The sequence below is a fragment of the Sminthopsis crassicaudata genome, chromosome 4, assembly GCF_048593235.1.
Source record: "Sminthopsis crassicaudata isolate SCR6 chromosome 4, ASM4859323v1, whole genome shotgun sequence".
In the NCBI taxonomy this organism is placed as follows: Eukaryota; Metazoa; Chordata; class Mammalia; order Dasyuromorphia; family Dasyuridae; genus Sminthopsis; species Sminthopsis crassicaudata.
This window is the reverse complement of record NC_133620.1, coordinates 315,711,252-315,730,959: the sequence shown is the minus strand read 5'-3', so window position 1 is coordinate 315,730,959 and position 19,708 is coordinate 315,711,252. Positions and strand designations below refer to the sequence as shown.

The 19,708-nt window shown below is 34.1% G+C and overlaps 1 protein-coding gene across 19 annotated transcripts in view; it reads left to right on the top strand.

Annotated features, from left to right (window-relative positions):
- The window catches only part of RBFOX3 (RNA binding fox-1 homolog 3), a 918,966-nt gene that overhangs the window by 436,974 nt on the left and 462,284 nt on the right, over positions 1–19,708 (top strand). Inside the window, exon 1 of one of the 19 annotated variants that reach the window (XM_074260304.1) lies at positions 1,645–18,890. The exons of the other annotated variants lie outside the window; for them this stretch is intronic. Within the exon in view, the coding sequence (XP_074116405.1) occupies positions 18,886–18,890 (5 nt within the window). The 5' untranslated portion in view covers positions 1,645–18,885. Of the gene's footprint in view, positions 1–1,644; positions 18,891–19,708 lie in introns of those variants that run through there. 19 annotated transcript variants of the gene reach the window in all.

The following is a 19,708-nucleotide window of genomic DNA, read 5'->3' as shown; positions in this document are numbered from 1 at the left end:
TTGTTTGCTTGCATTTTGTTTTCTTTCTCAGTTTTTTTCTTCCTTCTTGATCTGATTTTTCTTGTGCAGCATGATAACTGTATAAATATGCATACATATATTGGATTAAACATATTTAACATGTATTGGACTACCTCCCAGCTAGGAGAAGGAGTAAAGGGAAAGAGGGGAAAATTTGGAACAAAAGGTTTTGCAAGGGTCAGTGTTGAAAAATTACCCATGCATATGTTTTGTAAATAAAAAGCTTTAATAAAAAAAAAGTGGGCTCCATAACTCTATTTCTCCATCCCAATTTATCCTCCACACATCTACCAAAGTGATTTTCTAAACCCATGTCACATCCCTGTTCAGTGAGCTCCTTTGGCTCCCACTCACTTCAGGATCAAATATGAAGTCTTATACATGCTTTCCAATCTAGCTATGTTGTACTATTTGAATTCCTACCATTGATTCCACTTTTAATTATCTTGTATTTGTATTGTCTGTTCCCTCCTCCCTATGCCTTGGATATTTTATTTCATCACCTCTGACTCTTAGTTTCTCTGGCTTCTTTCTATTCAAACCCTACTTTTTGTAGGAGATCTTTTCTTCCTCTTTTCCCCCAACTCTTAATGTGTTCCCCTTTCAGATTATCATCTACATATTGTCTCCCCTAGTAAATGTATGCTTCCTGAGGGAAGGCACTTTTCCCCCACATATCCCCAGCACTCAGCGTAATATATGTTGTAAGCACCTAACACTGACTGGCTCAGTAGCTGACATGGTTTATAAGGGAAGGGAAAATTTATAACATCCCCTCAAGTTCATACTATATGCTGATAGAGGCACAAAGGTCTATGTCCACAGTGTTCTGAACTTGGAATGTTCCATCATTGAGTGCTTAGTGTTGAACTTCCTCCAACTTTTTAACACCTCTTTTGATATGATTGTCTATCAGCTATTCCTTTCTTGACCCAAGCAAGAAGTACACACATTAAAATTTCATTTTTTGTGTGTGTGTGTGAATACAACCTGTGACTGCATCTGTTGAGTTTAATGGAGAAATTATATCCCTGCTCCATTTTAGAAGAGAAAATATAACCAATATGTTGATTTGTTTTTCTTCACAATATTTTGTTACAAGGAAAAGTTCTTTCAGAGGATGAAGGGGAGTGGACATTAGGAAATAACAATATAAATAAAAAGTCCACCAATTGAGATTTTAAAAAAAATACAAAAACACTAAAATTAAAATTTGATTATGGATAATCCACCACAAATATAGGTAAACAAAATTGATTGTAGAGTTATTAGTTTATGGATGACATGATATTTGTGCTATTGGGGGACCCCAGCACATGTCTAATTTTCCTTCTTGCTTACAAGCCATTTCCTCACTATAGAAAATAAACTTCTATCTTAGTCTATGCCCAGTTATTCTTGCCTGCTCCATCTGATTCTGGCCTCTGCAAGACCAAGAGGTTTGGTTCAGTTGATACTGCAATCTAAGGACTAGTGTATCTGGGAATGGAGAGATTGCTAACTAGAAAGTTGATCACTAGCAAATGGGCTAACCTTGTTTAATATATATATATATATATATATATATATATATATATATATATATATATATATAATGCTAGAATTTTTTTTAATTTCTATTTGTTGTAGGTATTTATTTTGTGTTGCCTAACAGTGCATTCTACATAATAGGTATTTAATGAACTCTTATTAAGTGAATGAATGAATGGAACAGTGAGGAAAAATTCTGGACTTAGAATTAAAAAAAAACAAAAAACAAAAAAAAAGCTACCTCAGGTGTTCTTGTACCTCAGCACCTTGATTTCCTGTCTCCCTTTTAGTGATTTTGTATGCTTTGTAAACTGAGAATTGGAGCACTTTTTAAATTTTTTTTTAATAATTAAGTTTAAAAAAAAAAAAGAATCAGAGGACCTCCATTCAAATTATGGCCTTACTATCTACTAGCTATGTCACCTTTAATTCCTTATGGGCCTTTATTTAATCAACTATAAAATGAAGAATTTGGACCATATGACCTTTAAGACCTTTCTAAGCTCTAAAGCTATAATCAAGACCCATATGTTGAAATGAAATCTCAAAGAGCTAGTGCAAAGTAACACCCTGGAAATATAATTTTTCAAACTTTCCTTAGAAAGCATCAAAATCCATCCCATATCTATCTTGGCTTCTGGCAAGAGCCTTTCTTAGAATTGTGTGTGTGTTGGGGAGAGGGTAAATAGTCAGTACTTCATGAATTATTGTTAAATGAATTACAAGATTTTGATCTGGATTTCTCTGTGTGAACAGTGGATCTTTCCACAGGAACAGAGTAACAAAGAAGAGAATCCCTTGTGGGAAACCAAGTATGAGAGGGAAAGGTCTGTATATATTTAATTGTTTACATTTTGTCTCAGCTATTAGAAAGTATACCCCCTGAGGACAGGGACTTTTTTTTCTATATATCCCCAGCACTTAACATAATACCTGATACATGGTAAATTCTGTGGTCCTGGAAGGTTTTTCTAGCCTTAAATGATGTTTACCTCTATTGTGTTAGCCTTATTTGTTCTTCTCTAATTGGTCAAATGTGCTGCAGGCAATGAAGCTAGGCCAGCATTGACTTTATTAGATGAATGCATCAATAAAACAGTGCATATTAGTGGGTTTACTCTAACACTGTCAGACAACTGGAGTTGAAAAGTTGCACTTTATTCATGATGTTTTGATTGCTCTGGCTCTGGGGATGCTGACTTTGATAGATTGTGATGCAGTACTGGCACCATATTACATAAAAAGAGCAGCTTACTTTCAGAGCTGGCATTTGCCTCTGGAGCCAACCACTTTCTTTAAAAATAAAATAGATACATTTTTAGGAAGCTCAGGAAAGGTAGAACTTAAGTCAGTTGATATCTGTGTCCTATGACTGAATAACTGAACCGTGTTTGTTTCTCTTACAACACTGTCCAATAGATAGACGTTGCTTCATTATAGCACCATTGAAGTTACTAATGATTGCTTATTCTCCTTGATAGTTACAGTATTGCATTTACCACTTTCTAGTTTGTTTTCATAGTGACTGAATTGGGTTGTGGTTTTTTGTTGGTGATGTTGCTTTTTGGCTGCTGTTACATTTCTGTATTACTCTTTAAACTTAAACCTAATTGCTTTCGGTATTGCTGCTTTCAGCAAGAGGATCCAAGTTGTTCTATTTTGTCTTCTCTTTCACACAACTCTGCTGACTTGTATTGTGCCTTTTGTGTGTAACACTCTGGTGAGAGCGTTCCAGAGTGTTACTTTCTTGCAATATTGTGCCTGATCAGGGCTGTGTTGCGGTAGAAGTACTGCAGATGTCCTCCTTTATCCTGATTGCTGTCTATTTGTGTGCCTGCTGTTACCCAGGAATGATTTCTGAGATTATGCCTCTGAGTAGTTGCACTGTGCTAGAGGTGGTACAGCTGTTCTCTTAGAAAGCTCTTCTTTGCTCCTTGTTCCACTGCAGCTATTTTCCCCCCATGCAGGTTACTAATCATAGGTGCTCTCCTTATATTGTGAATTTCATGGGGCTTTAAATCAGATAACAGCTGTAAGTAAAGAATATGGAGCAAAACTGTTTAATCTACATTGTCAGTGTGGGGAAGATATATTCCTTCAGTTTTATTTCTTTAAAAAGGTGTTATCAAATGTGCTAGTGATTCATGTTGAGGGAATATATTCAGTTGAAACATTTTTCATCAGCTGCTGTGAAAGGTTCAGCTAGCATTCAATTGTCTCTATACTCTCAGTAACCCATTTATCTGGTGTTCATGGGGGTACCATAGGGGTTGTTGGTGGAGAACCACTGGAGTTAAGTATGAATTAAATGTACTATTAAAATGAAATGTTTTCACAGTCACTTAATGAGTTTTATTCTTTAACCTTTTTTTTTCTTTCAATTTTTAGTACCTGGATAGTTTTGCCTTGTCATTTTTTTAATTATTAGACTTTCATTGGGAATTTGTGTGTTGTATTACTTACCTAAAAGGGACTGAAATTTCTCCCTTCTATATTTATAATCTTTACCCTGGATTCCACTGGAGTCGATTTTCCTTTTATATCATTACAAGATTAAGAAAAAACAAATTTCAAATTATACAAGTGCAAAAAGGAGCAAAAAGCCCATTATTTTCTAAAAATCATGTGTGTGTGTGTGTGTGTGTGTGTGTGTAAACAAGTAAAGAAAACTTTTAGTAAAGAGAACTGAGAATATTTAGTGTAGAGAAATAAAATCTTAGATTCTGAGCTGAAAGAACTTTAAAGATCATTTAGTCCAAGTTCTTTGTTTTTCAATTAAGGAAACTGAGGCCCAGAAAGAAGTGACCCGTCCAAGACCACATAATGAATGTAAGAGTTGGGATTTGAATCCAAGTTCTGTGGTCCCAAGCAAAGCATTTCTTTCTATTGAAAAGTTGACAGAAAAAGAAGAAAATTAATTTTAAAATGCTAAATATGACCAAGGCTGATGGAACCTCTTTGCAAACTTCTTTTAGCTCCAACTCTTCCTCTCCCCCAACCACACCTTTCACACTCAAATTCTTTCTTATCTCTTCTCTAATCCATATAACTCTGCTTGGGTTCACAGACAGGTTACTTAACTTTGCTCTACCTTATTAAGGCCCCTTAATAAAGGAGATTATTAAACTCAGTGGTCTTTAAATTTCATTTCATTTCTTTATGTTCCTATTGAATACAATTGGACTTAAAGCACCCCTTGAATTCTGAGGGGCGATTTTTTGTGGCTAGCACTGTTCATTTATGCTGGTGATAACAGTACTACTGGGTTATAGACAAATAACAATACAAGAAAAAGTTGCATTAAGTTCGATTTGATAATTTGTCAGCTAAATTTCTGGTAATACATTGACATATCTATTCAATTCCACAAAGGGGCAGCCTTCCCTAGCAGTGGAATAAAACTGGTTTCTATAGAAGGAAAGCTAAAGTTTGTGGTGAGTAATGTCAGGCATTGAGATTATTCTTTGTTGTCTTTATAAGGAGTGCATGTATCCAGTAGAATTATAAATATATGCATACTGGCCTTAGCACATGAAGACAATCACATGTAAGACAAGCTTTTCCAATAGAAGGTTTAGCCAGTAGGTCTTGAATTTGAATTTCAAATACTTATCTATGTTAAGAGGTATTAATAGTAGGGTGTGCTGGACTTGGAATCAAGAATCAAATCCTGCTCCTGGTCCTTCCTGGGCAGTGATGAACATTACACTATTTTCTTTACAATTTGATGATAACACCGGTAAGTATTTACCTCAAAGGTTATACTTTTGTAATATCAAGAGATACTCTTTTTAAAAACATATATTTTGCTCTTACTGTTATAATTATCTTTTTTGTCTTATTTTGATTTCATTATTGACCAAGAACATAGGAACATATATTTAGAACTCGACCTAATTCAACCCACTCATGCTATAGATGAGGAAAACAAGGACCAGCAAGATGAAGTGACTTGCCTAGGAAAGAAATGTTGGGTCTAGGATTTAAATACAGATTCTCTAACTCCAAATCCATTGCTCTTTCCACTGACTCCATGTTTCCTCTTTCACCTACCTCTCTATAATACATCCCATAGTACTCTCAGAGAAGACCTTTAATTTCTTCATTTTTCTCCTTTCTTTTACAATGGCTAATGTAGACTCTTCCCTCAAAAACTGAACCCTAAATCTGAATTCCTAGGATTTCAAATTGTATGGCTTTCATTTATCTGTGAAGGGACTTTCTGAATCATCATTTATCTTTTGTCTTTTCCCCATAGATCTTCAGTGGGTTCTCAGATCAATTGGAGATGGGGATGGGGATATAGTAACTTGAGTAGATATCAGTTGGATTGTATATCACAGAAAAAATTCTGAAATACATGGATGATTTTCCTACTCTTGGGGGCAAGGTGGTGCATTGATTTTTTTAAATTATCTATGCTCTCTATCCTGTGTTTAATTAAGAGAATGTTGTCCTATAGAATGGGACACCATAAATCCCAGAATTCTAGGACATATCCAGGAATCTTACATTCAAGAAATGAGTCTCCATTTTCCAGGACTTTTAAAGATATTTCGAGCCAAGTAAAGAAACCTGCCACTGAGTGTATCTGGGCATTAAAAGTCCCCTCTTTCACTGTGGAACAATCAAGAAATTACAAGCTGCTGCTGACATCCATCAGCAATATTTACCCATAGTCTGGGGCTGTCACTAAAATGTAGGGATGCGCTTAGATTAGAAGTAATTACCCAAGATTTTGCTATCTCTCCCAATCCCTTGGCAGTTGATAACCTTGAATTTTAAAAGTCCAGACTCAGTTCTTGTCTTCCAGATGTTCTACATCCCAAGTAACTTAATTTGAATTTGCATAGTCAACTTTATCCAAGTCTCTAGTTCCTGGCTAAATCTGATGACAAATTGACAATTCTCTTTCCAATGAAAGTCAGGTAGAGGATGGGGAGATGAATTTCCCAAAAGAACAAGGGTATAGTGAGAAAACAAAAAAAACAAAAAACAAACAAACAAAAACCTTTCCTCTCTCTGCCACCCTCAATAGTTTTCTTATAGCTTGTTAGCTCCAGGCTGAAATGCCCCTTTGTATTTTAGAATGTGAAATCTGTTGACTCAGTGGACCAACAACCTCTTTCTACTGCCAAACTATACTGAAGAGCTGGTAAGAATGCCAGCGATTGAGCAGCGTCTGTTGAAGGGACTGATATGTTACCAACTTCATTTGTGCTTTGATGACTGAATAAATACACAGTAGATTGGGAACATTAGACCAAGGCAGCTGTATTATTTACAGAGAGACTCAGGGAATCCCCAAGGAAGACCAATACAACTTGCATATTAAAATGGAAATGGCAATTAACTACCAAAATAAGACATTTTTATAACATTTTTATTGAAGTTTTAATGAACAAAATAAACAGAGAAATCTGCATATCCCTTTTGAGCTGTATAAAATGACTAAATCTAGATAAAATAGCAAGAAACAATAACACCTCAATTTCTACTCTTTCCTAAGATATACACACACTACACATACATATATACACAATTTCAATTACGAGGCCAGGAAGTAATATGTTAATATAATGCTATTTTAAAATAAAATATTATAGCACTGGCAAGGAATGAAATAGAGAAAGAAACATCTTATATGTGAAGACTTCCCTTATATCCTAATTGTTAGGGTTGTCTTTCTCTTCAGTTATGTTTCTAATATACTTAATTGTAAACATGTTTTATCCCCCTGGGAGACTGGAAGCTCCTTGACAAGCAAGGTCTATTTTAATTTTTTTTTCTTTTAATTCCTTATATCTAGCACACTGCCATAGATATAGTAAGTAGTTCATAAATGCTTGTTGATATTTTCATTAAGAAAATCACCATAAAAATGTCAGTTATCTTTGACTAGGGAAGAATAAAAGAAAGAAAAAGTTACATCATGGGCCTAGTTAGATCTTCTGGAGTTCCCTGAATAAAGCATTAGATAAGAGTTTCTTATCCTTTTTTGTATCCCAGACCCCTGTGATACTCTAGTAATGTTTGTGGATTTCTTCTCAAAATTTTTTGGAATACATGAAGTGAAAAACAAATAATTACAAAGAAAGCTAATTATATTGAAATCTGCTTATCAAAATATTTAAAACAAAAGGTTCATGAACCCCAGGTTAAGAAGCCCTGCTAGCTGGTTACAATAATAGAAGTATGCATATTTTCATATTAAGTTAATATTATACAATAAAAATTAACAAAAATATGGAGATGTAATTTTCTGTGCCAATTAATGTTAACAAAAATATGCAAATAGACAATCAGATTCATCCAGATTTTGTAGGAGATATTGTGCCACATTTCACATAAACTTATGAGTATTGCTGGCTTGCCTACAGATGACATTCAAAAAAGACTACCTCAAATGATGATGCATTTTTTAACACAATAAAAAAGAATTTTGATCTGTATGGAGTTTGGTATCCATATAAAAAGGAAAGCACAGTGAAATTAAACCAGAGCTATGTGAATAGAAATGCTTATTGTATATATTAGTGGATTGAGATATTGATTGAGATTTTGGGTAACCTTATTGGCAGATGGGTTATCAACTGAAACTCATTGATTGGATACAGGAGAAGGGAATAGCTGATTGAGTGATAGACAGTGGAATGAATTGGTTCAAAAGAAGACTGATCTACCGATGACTAAATGAATATAGCTAAATATATTGAGTAAAGAAAGCAGTTACAGTTAAAGTGTGTCAAACTTCATTTATCTTCTTCGGTATTTTGGAATATCGCTGTTTATTTTGGGTTTGTTTTGCCATTTAAGGAGGCAATTTGGATGTTTCCTTTCCATTCCTTTTCCTTTTCTTTTAGGAAGTTCACTCCTGTTACAGAAAGCTTCTGTTTTTTCTATGCTCAGCTTTTAGTGAGACCAATTTAGAGAGACTTTCCCCCAAATAACTGCTCACAGTACATAGATTGGTTTACAATAATATCTCAATTTTTTCACATGTAATTTAATATTCATTTTACTATTCTACAGCCAATATACTTGAATGTGTTTCTTAAAGGGGAAAAAAAAGAATTTGATCCAGGTCAATTTTTCTCAATTAAAATATGTAATTATATTTTTTAGTTTCCATGGTGGCATTTTGAGTGGTTCTCTGATATAATTTAATTTCTCCTAAACTGCTGACATCAGTAACCCTGTAAATTAACAGATGGCTTCATCTTTTCTTTTTTCTTCTTCTAATGGTTTGATTTTATAATAGGGATTTTGGGTCAAAGCCAGGAATCCCTGAACTTGCAATAGTGGGAGTTTATTTCATTTCATTTGTTTTGCATCTGGTCACATAAGAGCCTAGAAAACTGAATTTGATTATGTCTATTTCACCAGGATCCACGAAGGAATGTTGCTCAGAATCTGTTAGACATGAAACATGTTCCATCTTGCTTATTTGCATGCTGGCCTGTACAAACAGCAAGAAAGCAAAGGTCATCTGAATTCCAGGATTGGACAAGCCTACTCATAGCTGCCTGAAACGTCTTGGCTTGAGAATAAACTAGTTCTGTTCAGAACATTTTAACTGAATTCTGTGCTCACTTGGTTTCTTTTTGTGCTGCCCATGTTTTGATGTTCTTATATGCCTTACTATTTGTTCTTTTCTTCATTGCAACATTTTTGAATATTTTATGATTTTTCTCTTAAGTACTATAACATTTGTTTGTTATATCCCATGGAAAGTAAGATAGGAATGTGTAGGCAAGTTGATAAGTTAAAACAAACAAATATAACAACTTAATAAGATAGAATTTCGTTAAAGTCAATTTCTTAAAGTAGAAGCATGTACAGATACATATACATATATGCAGGGTGGCAGAATGGTACAGAACATAGAGCACTTAGTCTGGAATCAGGAAGGCATGAGTTCAAATATGACCTCAGACAATTACTACCTGTGTGACTGTGGGCAAGTCACTTAACCCTATTTGCTTCAGTTTCCTCATCTATCAAATAAGCTGGAGAAGCAAATGGCAAACCACTCCAATATCTTTGCCAACAATTCTAAAAGATCATAAAGAGTCGGACATACCTGAAAAATGACAGAAAAAAATATATATATACATATATATAGTAATTTTAGTAACCAACACTTTTAAGTTTAATCTGCATTAATCTGCATCATGTTCTTAAGTCTAGATAGTCATCAAAAAATAAATCAACTCCTTATTTGTTGTGTTCATTGATTTCTAAGTTGTAAATGCTCACACTGAAAATTTAAATACCCAGTCCAAACCATCCCAGCCAACTCTTATATTTCTTTATCTGGATATAGTGACTTGACTTCTAAATAGCCAAACCATATTTTACTTTCATAGAAATTATAATAATAATTATGCATGAATAATTTTGTCAGCATTAGGAAATCTTAGTGTGTGTAAATTGCCTCCACAGATTCAGGTCACAGTGCATGTATGATTTAGGGAATAGGGAATTTCCTAAGGTACATTTAAATGATTTGCTCAGGGTCACATAATTGTTAAGAGTCTTTGGTGGGATTTGAACTGAATCTTTCAGATCCCCAACCCAGCATTCTGTCTACTAATTTAGCACAATACCTCTTGAAAATAACATTAGCACAACAATTCTAGACCTTTAAGATTTCCAGAGTGTTTTCTTTTTGGCAATAACTCTAAGAAAGTGGTGGCTGAATTTTCCTATTTTTTTTAAATAAGCAAACTCTTTCTCCCAGAAGTGGTTTCTCCAAGATCACACAACTAGTTTCAGGGCTAAATTTCAACTCAAGTCTCCTGACTTAATATCTCAAGCTCCTTCTACTATATCTGATGTTTTCTTTCTTTCCTTTGTTTGTTTGTTTCCTTTCTTTGTTTCTTTCTTTTTTTAATAGTATTTTATTTTTTATCAATTATGTCAAGAAAAATTTTCATATTAGATTTTGAGTTCCAAATTTTTCTCCCTTTCTCTCTCCTTTCTTCCTAAAATAGTGGGCATTTTCATACAGGTTATATTGTGCTGTCATGTAAAAATCTGTTTCCATGTTAGTCACAGTTGTGAAATAAGAAACAAATCAAAAGGCAAAAAAAAAAAACCTACAAAAAAAGAATGAAGTGAAAAAGTATGCCTTAGTCTGTATTCAGAGTCCATCAGTTCTTTATCTGGATGTGATAGCATTTTTCTTCCTGAGTTCTTTGTACTTGTCTTGGATCATTGTGTTGCTGAGAAGAGCAAAGTCATTTGATTATCACACAATGCTACTAATACCATATTCAGTATTTTTCTAATTTGGGTTATTTCACTTAGTATCAGTTTATAAGAGTCTTTTCAGGTTTTTTAGAACTCTGCCAATAGGCATTCACCATTTCTTATTACACAGTAAGAATTCCATTCCATATTATTGTTCTATAAGAAATGATCTACAGGATGATATCAGAGAGGCCTGGAGAGACTTACGTGAATTGATGCTAAGTGAAAATCGCAGAACAGGAGATCATTAAACATGGCAACAAGAAGACTATATGATAGTCAGTTCTGATGGACATGGCTCTCTTCAACAATGTGATGATTCAAACCAGTTCCAATTGATCAGCAATGAAGAGAGCCATGTACATCCAGAGAAAGGACTATGAGAACTGAGTGTGGACCACAACATAGCATTTTCACTCTTTTTGTTATTGTTTGCTTGCAGTTTTGTTTTCCTTCTCAGGTTTTTTTTTCTTTCTAGATCCAATTTTTCTGTATAAATATGTATACATATATTGGATTTAACATATATTTTGAATATTTAACATGTTTTAGTCTACCTGCCATTTAGGGGAAGGAAGAAGGGAAAAATTTGGAACAAAAGGTTTTGCAAGGGTCAATGTTGAAAAAATTACCCATGCATATGTTTTGTAAATAAAAAGCTATAATAAAAAGTGAAAAAAATTAATTCCATTCAATTCATACACCATAGTTTGTTAAGTCATTTCCCCAATTGATGGGCATCTCCTCAATTTCCAATGTTTTGTTACCACAAAAAGAGCTGTTATAGATATTTTTGCATATATAGATCTTTCTCCTTTTTATGATCTCTTTGAGATACAGACTGAGTAGAGGTATTGTTAGATCAAAAAGTATGCATAGTTTGGATGCCCTTTGAGCATAGTTCAAAATTACTCTCCAGAACGATTGATCAGTTCATAATTCCACCAGCAATACATTAGGGTCCTAATTTTCCCACATCCTCTTCAATATTTATCATTTTCTTGTTTTATTATATTATCCAAAATGTTAGGTATGGGGTTTTACCTAAGAGGTGTCTTTATTTGCATTTCTCTAATCAACAGTGATTTAGAGCACTTCTTCATATGCCTAGTTTTGATTTTCTTATCTGAAAACTGCATATTCATATTCTTTCATCACTTATCAGTAGGGAAATGGCTTATATTCTTATAAATTCAACTCCATTCTCTCTATATATGAGAAATGAGGCCTTTATCATAGACATTTTTCATACTCTGTATGTGTTGCAATGCTTCAACTGTGTTTCTGATAAACAATATATTGTAAGATTTTGATTTTTTAATCTACTTCTTGTGATCTATTTCTATTTTATGGAAGAGTTTATCCCATCCAAATTCACAGTTATGATTAATAATTTTGTGTTTCTCTCTATCCTATTTACCTCCTCTTTGTCCTCTCTCTCTTCTCACCCTTTCCTTCCTCAACAATATTTTGTTCCTGTGCTTCCATCCTAAGTTTGCCCTCTCTTCTGTCAGTCTCCCCCTTTTACTTTATCTTTTCTCCTACTTTCCTATTGGGTAACATGGACTTCTATATTTAACTGATTATGTATATTATTCACTCTTTAAGCCAATACTGATGAGAGTAAGGTTCAGTTGATATCCATTGCCAGCTTTTCCATGGTTTTCTCCACTGTAAAAAATTTTTCATACCTCTCCATGTAGATTAATTTACCCCACTCTCTCTCCCTTCCTTCTCTATTCAGTATACTCTTCTTTCTCATTCCTTATTTTTTGTTATTCCCTCCAATTCACCTTATACCTATAGTATGATGGGCCAGAATTATGCAGAAATGTACTTACAACAAGAATTCTTACAAGTTGTTAACTCAGTGGAATTGATAATACAATGGTTATCTAGTTTAGCATGGTGATTAATAGTTCTCTAGTTTGTATGATTTAATCTTACAACAAATAATGGTTCCCTAGTGATATGATGATTGGCTTATACTTAGTATGCTGCATATAAACTGGGACAAACTCAGCCAGAGAAGGACTTCAAGACAGACTCAGAAAAGATAAAAGATAGAGGTGGAAGCTCAAGCTCTCGGACCCAAGGAGAGATACTCATTCCACCTCCCACCTTTGTGGTGGCTAGAGGCTGGAGCACAAGCCCTCGGACTCAGGGAAACTTCAAGACAGAGACCATCATGGTGGTCCTTCTGTCTCCCCCACAGAAACCAAGACACATTCCAGAGGACCTCCAGAAAATTAGCCAAGGAGACAATAAAGAATTTGGACTTTATCCCTGGCTATTCTCATGGTGATTATTCTGCTGAAATGAACACTGGTCTAAAGACCAACCAAACCAACCAAAACACTACACTATACTCTCTGTGTATATTCCCTCTGACTGTACTATTAGTGGCACAATTTTTAAGAATTATAAGTATCACCTTCCCAAGTAGGGAGATAAACAATAAAATTTCATTGAATTTTTATTTTTTCTTTTCCTTTTTTTACCTTTAAGCCTTTTCTTGGGTCTTGATATTGGGAGACCAAATTTTTGGTTCAGTTCTGATTTTCTCCTTATAAAAGTTTGAAATACTTATATTTCATTGGATGACCATTTTTTTCTTTTTTGAAGTATTATATAGAATTTCACTGGATAGGTGATACTTGGTTGTAGTCCTAAATCCTTTGCATTCTAGAATATTATGTTCCATGACCTCTAGTGCTTTTATGTTAATGCTGCTAAATCCTGCTATAGCTCCCTGATATTTGAATTATTTCTTTCTGGCCATTTGCAGCATTTTTCCTTGACCTAATAGGTCTGATGGTCTTTGACATTTTTATTTTGATATCTCTTTGTTGAAGTGATTGGTGGATTCTTTTAATGCCTATTTTATTCCCTGATTCCAGGATATTAGAGCAGTTTTCATGGGAGAGTTTTTTGAGAGTTCTTATTTAGGTCCTCTTTTTGATTATGACTTTTAAGGCTTTTGACATTGTCTCTTCTGGATCTTTTGAGATCATTATTTTTTTCCCAGTGAGGAATTTTACATTTTCTTTTTTTTTATTCTCTTGAATTTGTTTGATTGATTCTTGATGTCACATGAAGTCATTACCTTCTACTTGCCTAATTCTGATTTTTAAGGAGTTGTTTTTCTTCAGTTAATTTTTATATTTCCTATTCCATTTGATCACTTCTACTTTTTAAGTAATTATTTTCTTTTTCCAAGCTATTGACTCTTTTTCAAAATTCCCTTGTATAACTCTCATTTTTTCCCCATTTTTTCTTCTACCTCTCTTATAATTTATGAGCTTTTCTGTGAGGTTGTGTGTGTGTGTGTGTGTGTGTGTGTGTGTGTGAGTGTGATCAATACCACTTCCTGTTTTACTTTGAAAAGTAAGCAAAGCCCTTAGGTGTTTGGAAACTGTTTTATTCTGAGATGTGTCTTAACTTTGCCATCACCATGATTACTTTCTGTGGTCAGATTATTATTATTTATTTTTGCTATTTTTTGCTTATCTTTTTTCTTTTTTAAAATTTGAACTCTATACTTTGGAACTATGCTCAAAAGTTACCAAACTCCATACCCTTTGATCCAGAAATGTTTCTACTGGGCTTGTATCCCAAAGAGATTTTAAAGGAGAGAAATGGACCCACATGTGCAAAAATGTTTGTGGCTGCCCTCTTTGTAGTGGCCAGAAACTGGAAACTGAGTGGATTTCCATCAGTTGGAGAATGGTTGAATAAGTTAGGGTATATGACTGTTATGGAATATTATTGTTCTATAAGAAACAATCAGCAGGATGATTATCAAGAGGTTTAGAGAGACTTCCATGAACTGATGCTAAGTGAAATGAGCAGGACCAGGAGATCATTATACATGGCAATAACAAGATTACATGATGATTAATTCTGACAGACTTGACTCTTTCTAACAATGAGATGATTGAGGCTAGTTCCAATGAACTTGTGATGAAGAGAGCCAACTACAACCAGAGAGAGGACTTGTAGGAACTTAGTGTGGATCACAAAATAGTATTTTCACTCTTTTTAATTTTTTTACTTTCATTTTGTTGTCTTTCTCATTTTTTTTTCTTTTTGATCTGATGTTTCTTGTGCTGCAAGATTATTGTACAAATACGTATACATGTATTGGCTTTAACATATATTTTAACATGTTTAAAATATATTGGATTACTTGCCATCTAGGGCAGGAGGTGGGGGAAGGAGGGGAAAATTTGGAATACAAGGTTTTGTAAGGATCAATGCTGAAAAATTATCCATGTATATGTTTTGAAAATAAAAAGGTTTTTTAAAAAAGCTCTATTACCAAAGGGTTGGAAGGGATAACTTCTCAGGCCATGGATTACAGGCCTTAGATGTTTATCTAGTGCTGCTCTAATGTTTCCCTGAAGCCCATATGGGACCCTTATGTCTGGTGCTGTACTGAGGGGATGAGACAGGAGGTGGCTGATCTGGATAGCTTATGCTGAGCTAGGGTCCTAGTACTGGTGTTTGATATGTGCTGAGGCTCATTGGGGGTTTTCTGCATTTCTCCCTGGCTACACTGAAACATGTAGCAGTCTGGTCATTGTCTGCCTATTTGTCTAGAGCTATGCTGAAGCACATGGAGGTCTGTCCCCCAGAGGTTGCCTGATTGTCTGGCGCTATGCTGAAGCAAGTCACAATTCTTGGAGATGGAGCTACCCATTTCTCTGGCTATACTGATGTGTGGGAGTTGGGGAGGAGGTGGTATTGACAATACCTATTCCATCACACTGGGGCTCAGGATGTCAAACTAGTTGGGTGAGGTAGGGCTTGCTGCTGGCTTGTTGGGATGCTTCCTGTCATAGTGTGCACTCCCCTTTCACCTGAATTAAACAGATTTTCCTGTTGATTTTTCAAGTTTCTTGGGCTAATATATTGTTTCACCCTGTCTTTTTGCTGGTTTTGCTATTTCAGGATTTGTTTGGGGGTGTTATTTTATGGGGGGTTTTTGGAGGTGAATATAAGAGAGTTACAATGATTTACTGCTTACTTTGCCATCTTGGCTCCCAGAAGCACACCTTGTGGTTTCTTAAGAGATTGTCCTCCTGGCTACAAGACAGCATCACCTAATATGCTCTTCTTATTAGCTAAAGATGGCATGATAGCTTACTCTGAGGAGAATATGCTTTTGGAGCTGCTGTTTAAATAGAGATTATGGATTGTTCTAAGAATCCATATTTTCAAAGCTTAACACTCTAGCAACCCATGACTTGCATTTGCAAAATGTCTTCTGACCAGTTAGAGAATATGTCCAGCTGTGGAACAAGGTGAATCTAACTGATGTTTACAACTTTACAAGCTATCTAACATTGGATTTATTAACATGTTATTCTATCTGACCATATCCTCAAGATGTTTAAATTATAGGATATCATTTTACTTATTCATTATTATTATTATTTCCCCATTCTTCAAAAGCTCAGTAGAACAGAATGAAAGTTTCTCCATTCCATTTTTCAAGGCCATTCAAAATTCCAAGTAAGATGTAACAACAGGAAAAGATATTAAGTTCACACTTGAGAGTGAATACCAAGCAAGGCATAAAAGAGGGAAATGTGAATTGAAAGCCACATCATAAAGTGAATATAACCCTATCATCCTAGAAAGGCTTTGAGTCTATTCTTCAAGGACCAGTTTAGATAATCACAGAGAAGCACATGACTAGTAAGTAGTTACCAACATTTTGTCCATAGCAACGTAAAAAAATGGAAATATAAAAAATGGGCCTTACTGTTTTTGCAATGATGGTGGTAGAATGGTTGGGAAAGGTTTCTAAAAACAATGTTTTTAGAAAACTAACAATCTTTAATTTAATTGTTTCTACTATAAATGTGAGATTCTTGTTTGAAGACAAATGACTAAACCAATAATTATATTTCTGAAGGAATTGAAACATAACAATCTTGATATTCTTGCTATAAATGAAACTAGAAGAAAGAAGGAACTTTATGCTAGCTAGAAGATATATATGGGAAAGTATCCCACACCTTCAAGGAAAAAAAATGAGTCCTGATACTTGCAGATTATAGACCAAACTCATGTCTCCTTATCATGAAAGTTTTAATTTTAAAAATGATGGGCATTGGATAAGGCAAGCAATAATCCCTCCCAAAAATGAAATTTAACTACATTTTAACAGCCAAGAAAAGACTTCTTATGGACATAGAAATTATTTTGAGTCACCTAAGACCATTAACTTATCAGAGCTAAGATTAGAATTTTTCATAAATAATAATAATAATAATGGAGGAATGATGATGTACAATTAAAACTTAACTCTGAATTATTTTAATAAGCTGTTGAAAATCAAAAATAGGAAATGTACAATAGAAATGACATCAACACTGACTTTGATAGTTTCATCCAGCAGTTAAACTAATATAAATTAATTGCTACAACAAGGAGACCAAAAGAACCCAGAAAGTGCTTTAGTCAGCAAACATTTAAGTTACTTGCCAAATGGAGAGAGATAGCTGCCAAAGGAAATACTGGGTTAGAATATAAACTCAGATCTTTAAGATCTTATGAAGAAGGATGATGAACAATTATGAGCAGTACCTTCTCATAAAACAGAGAGATGTATCGGAAGATAAAACCAGTCAAAAGAAAACTTGGTAAGATATCCAACTATCAGGAACATTATTCCAAGGACATTAAAGGATGAAAATAGAAAGAGTTCTAGAAACAGAAAAGAAATGGAAAATATTTTCAAAAATTATTAAAACAAACTATCTTCTCCAACAGAAACAGTGAAGTATATGTGTCCAACAGGAATAGTGAAGTATATGTGTGCCACATGTGTGTTTGTTTACATGTTTTATAAAATCTATGTTAAAGTTTATATAATTGTGAAGACAGGAGCCTATTTGCAAGGTAGCTAAATAAGAGTAAGAAACCAAAATCATAGAAAAAAATTTTCTTCTTGATTTCCCTGCCCCCAAAGAGACCAAAAAAAGTTAGGAATGACTATTCTCTCTGCTATTAAAAAAAACATTTATGAGGATCATATATTAGTGATAAGGATACTATTAGAAACAAGTAGGTTTTTACAAGTGATGTTGAATAGTGGAACACATTTTATCTTTTCAGTGTTTGACTGAAAGGTACAGATAATATAAATTCCCATTATGATTTCTATCTCTAGATTACCAAAAAAACATTCAACTTAGGAGAACAAAACACCATTTTATGGCTTCTTTTATATTAAGATGTCTTTCATCTATATATCTAAAACATTTAAGATTCTTTGGAAGACATAAAGATATAAATATACCTCTACAATGATGCTCTAATAATAAATATCAGGGAAAGCATAAAACAGAGAAATTATGACTACCAAAAGTGTTTATCACTGTCATGGAAAAGATCCTGCAAAGAGGACAAATCCAGAAGAAATTCTCTATGGTTGCTAAGATCTTACAGATACTTCTATTTGCCAATGCCACTGTATTGATTATATCACCTCTAAGACATTTCAAATCTTCCTAGAAATGAACTGTAGTCGTTAATAGTGGTTTGAATTGACCATCTATACAGCAAAGACTAAATGTTATAAAGAACATTTATTGCCCAGATTTCAACATGCACCTGCATAGACATCTTATAGATCTTTTCCAATAATATGTTTATATCTGAAACAATAAAGATGGAGAATAGGGTCCAGAGTTAAAGAGGAGAGCAGAATGGCTGCTTTTAGGAAGTTGCAAATCACTTTTACTGATCCAGAGTTTCCCATAACAGCAAATGTTCCTTTTTAGCACTAATATTTTAGATATATTGTTGTGTAGCATTAACTACAGATGAGTATCATACAGAAGAATACATATGTTTGTGAACAGGGTGGAACCAATGTAAAACTCAAGAAGAATAAGAACACATTGTGACAGAAAAAGGAGAACAGTGCAAATAATGAATAAAATATAGATGATTTCTCCACTGGTACCATTTGAGTTTCTCCATTTCACCAATAAAGATGACAGACCACACACTTGAAACATCATTGCATCAACAACAACAATAAAAATACAGAAGCATTGAAGTATGTGGTGAGTTTGTTTATTTTGAGATTATTCATTCTAAATATGTAAAACATGCATTACATATGCTTACTTTTTATTTGTTGAATTGAAAAAGAGGTCCAAAGCATCTTAAGTATTCAACTACATTGAACAATTTTTAGCATATTATTGCTATTATTTAGTCATGTCTGATTCTACATGACCTGTCTCAAAGTCTTCTTAGCAAAGATACTTAAGTGATTTGCCATTTCCTTCTCCAGCATTGTCTACATTTTATAGGAACTGAGGCAAATAGGGGTTAATTGACTTGTCCAGGGTCATACAGGTTGTGTCTGAGACAGGCTTTGAACTCAGATCTTCCTGACTTCAAATCCGGTGCTTCATCCAATGCATTACCTAGCTTCCCCCAATTATTTTTTTAGCTTAAAGACCTTTTATAAATATATTTGTCATATCAGTTGACAAGTATTTATTGTGTGGTTAATATGGACATAATACTCTAAAATGTGTTTGAGGTAGTAATGGGAAATAAGAGAAATGTAAAGATTTGATCCTACCTTCAAGAAGCTCAAGGTCTCTACTGAGGGATGATATATACATAAAACAACTAGAAAATAATACAAGAAAAATAAAAAGTTATAGTATGCAGCATAGATATTAAGTGTTGTGGAAATTCACAGAATGTGGGATAAGCTGAAAGAGTCAGATATATATTACATTTTAAAAGAAAGGCTATTCTCTCACCTTATAACATTTGTTCTGATAGACCTCCTACTTATCTCTGGGATATACTTCTCTTTACCTTTGTTTCCCAAAATTCTTCAGGGCTCACTTGCAGTGCTGTC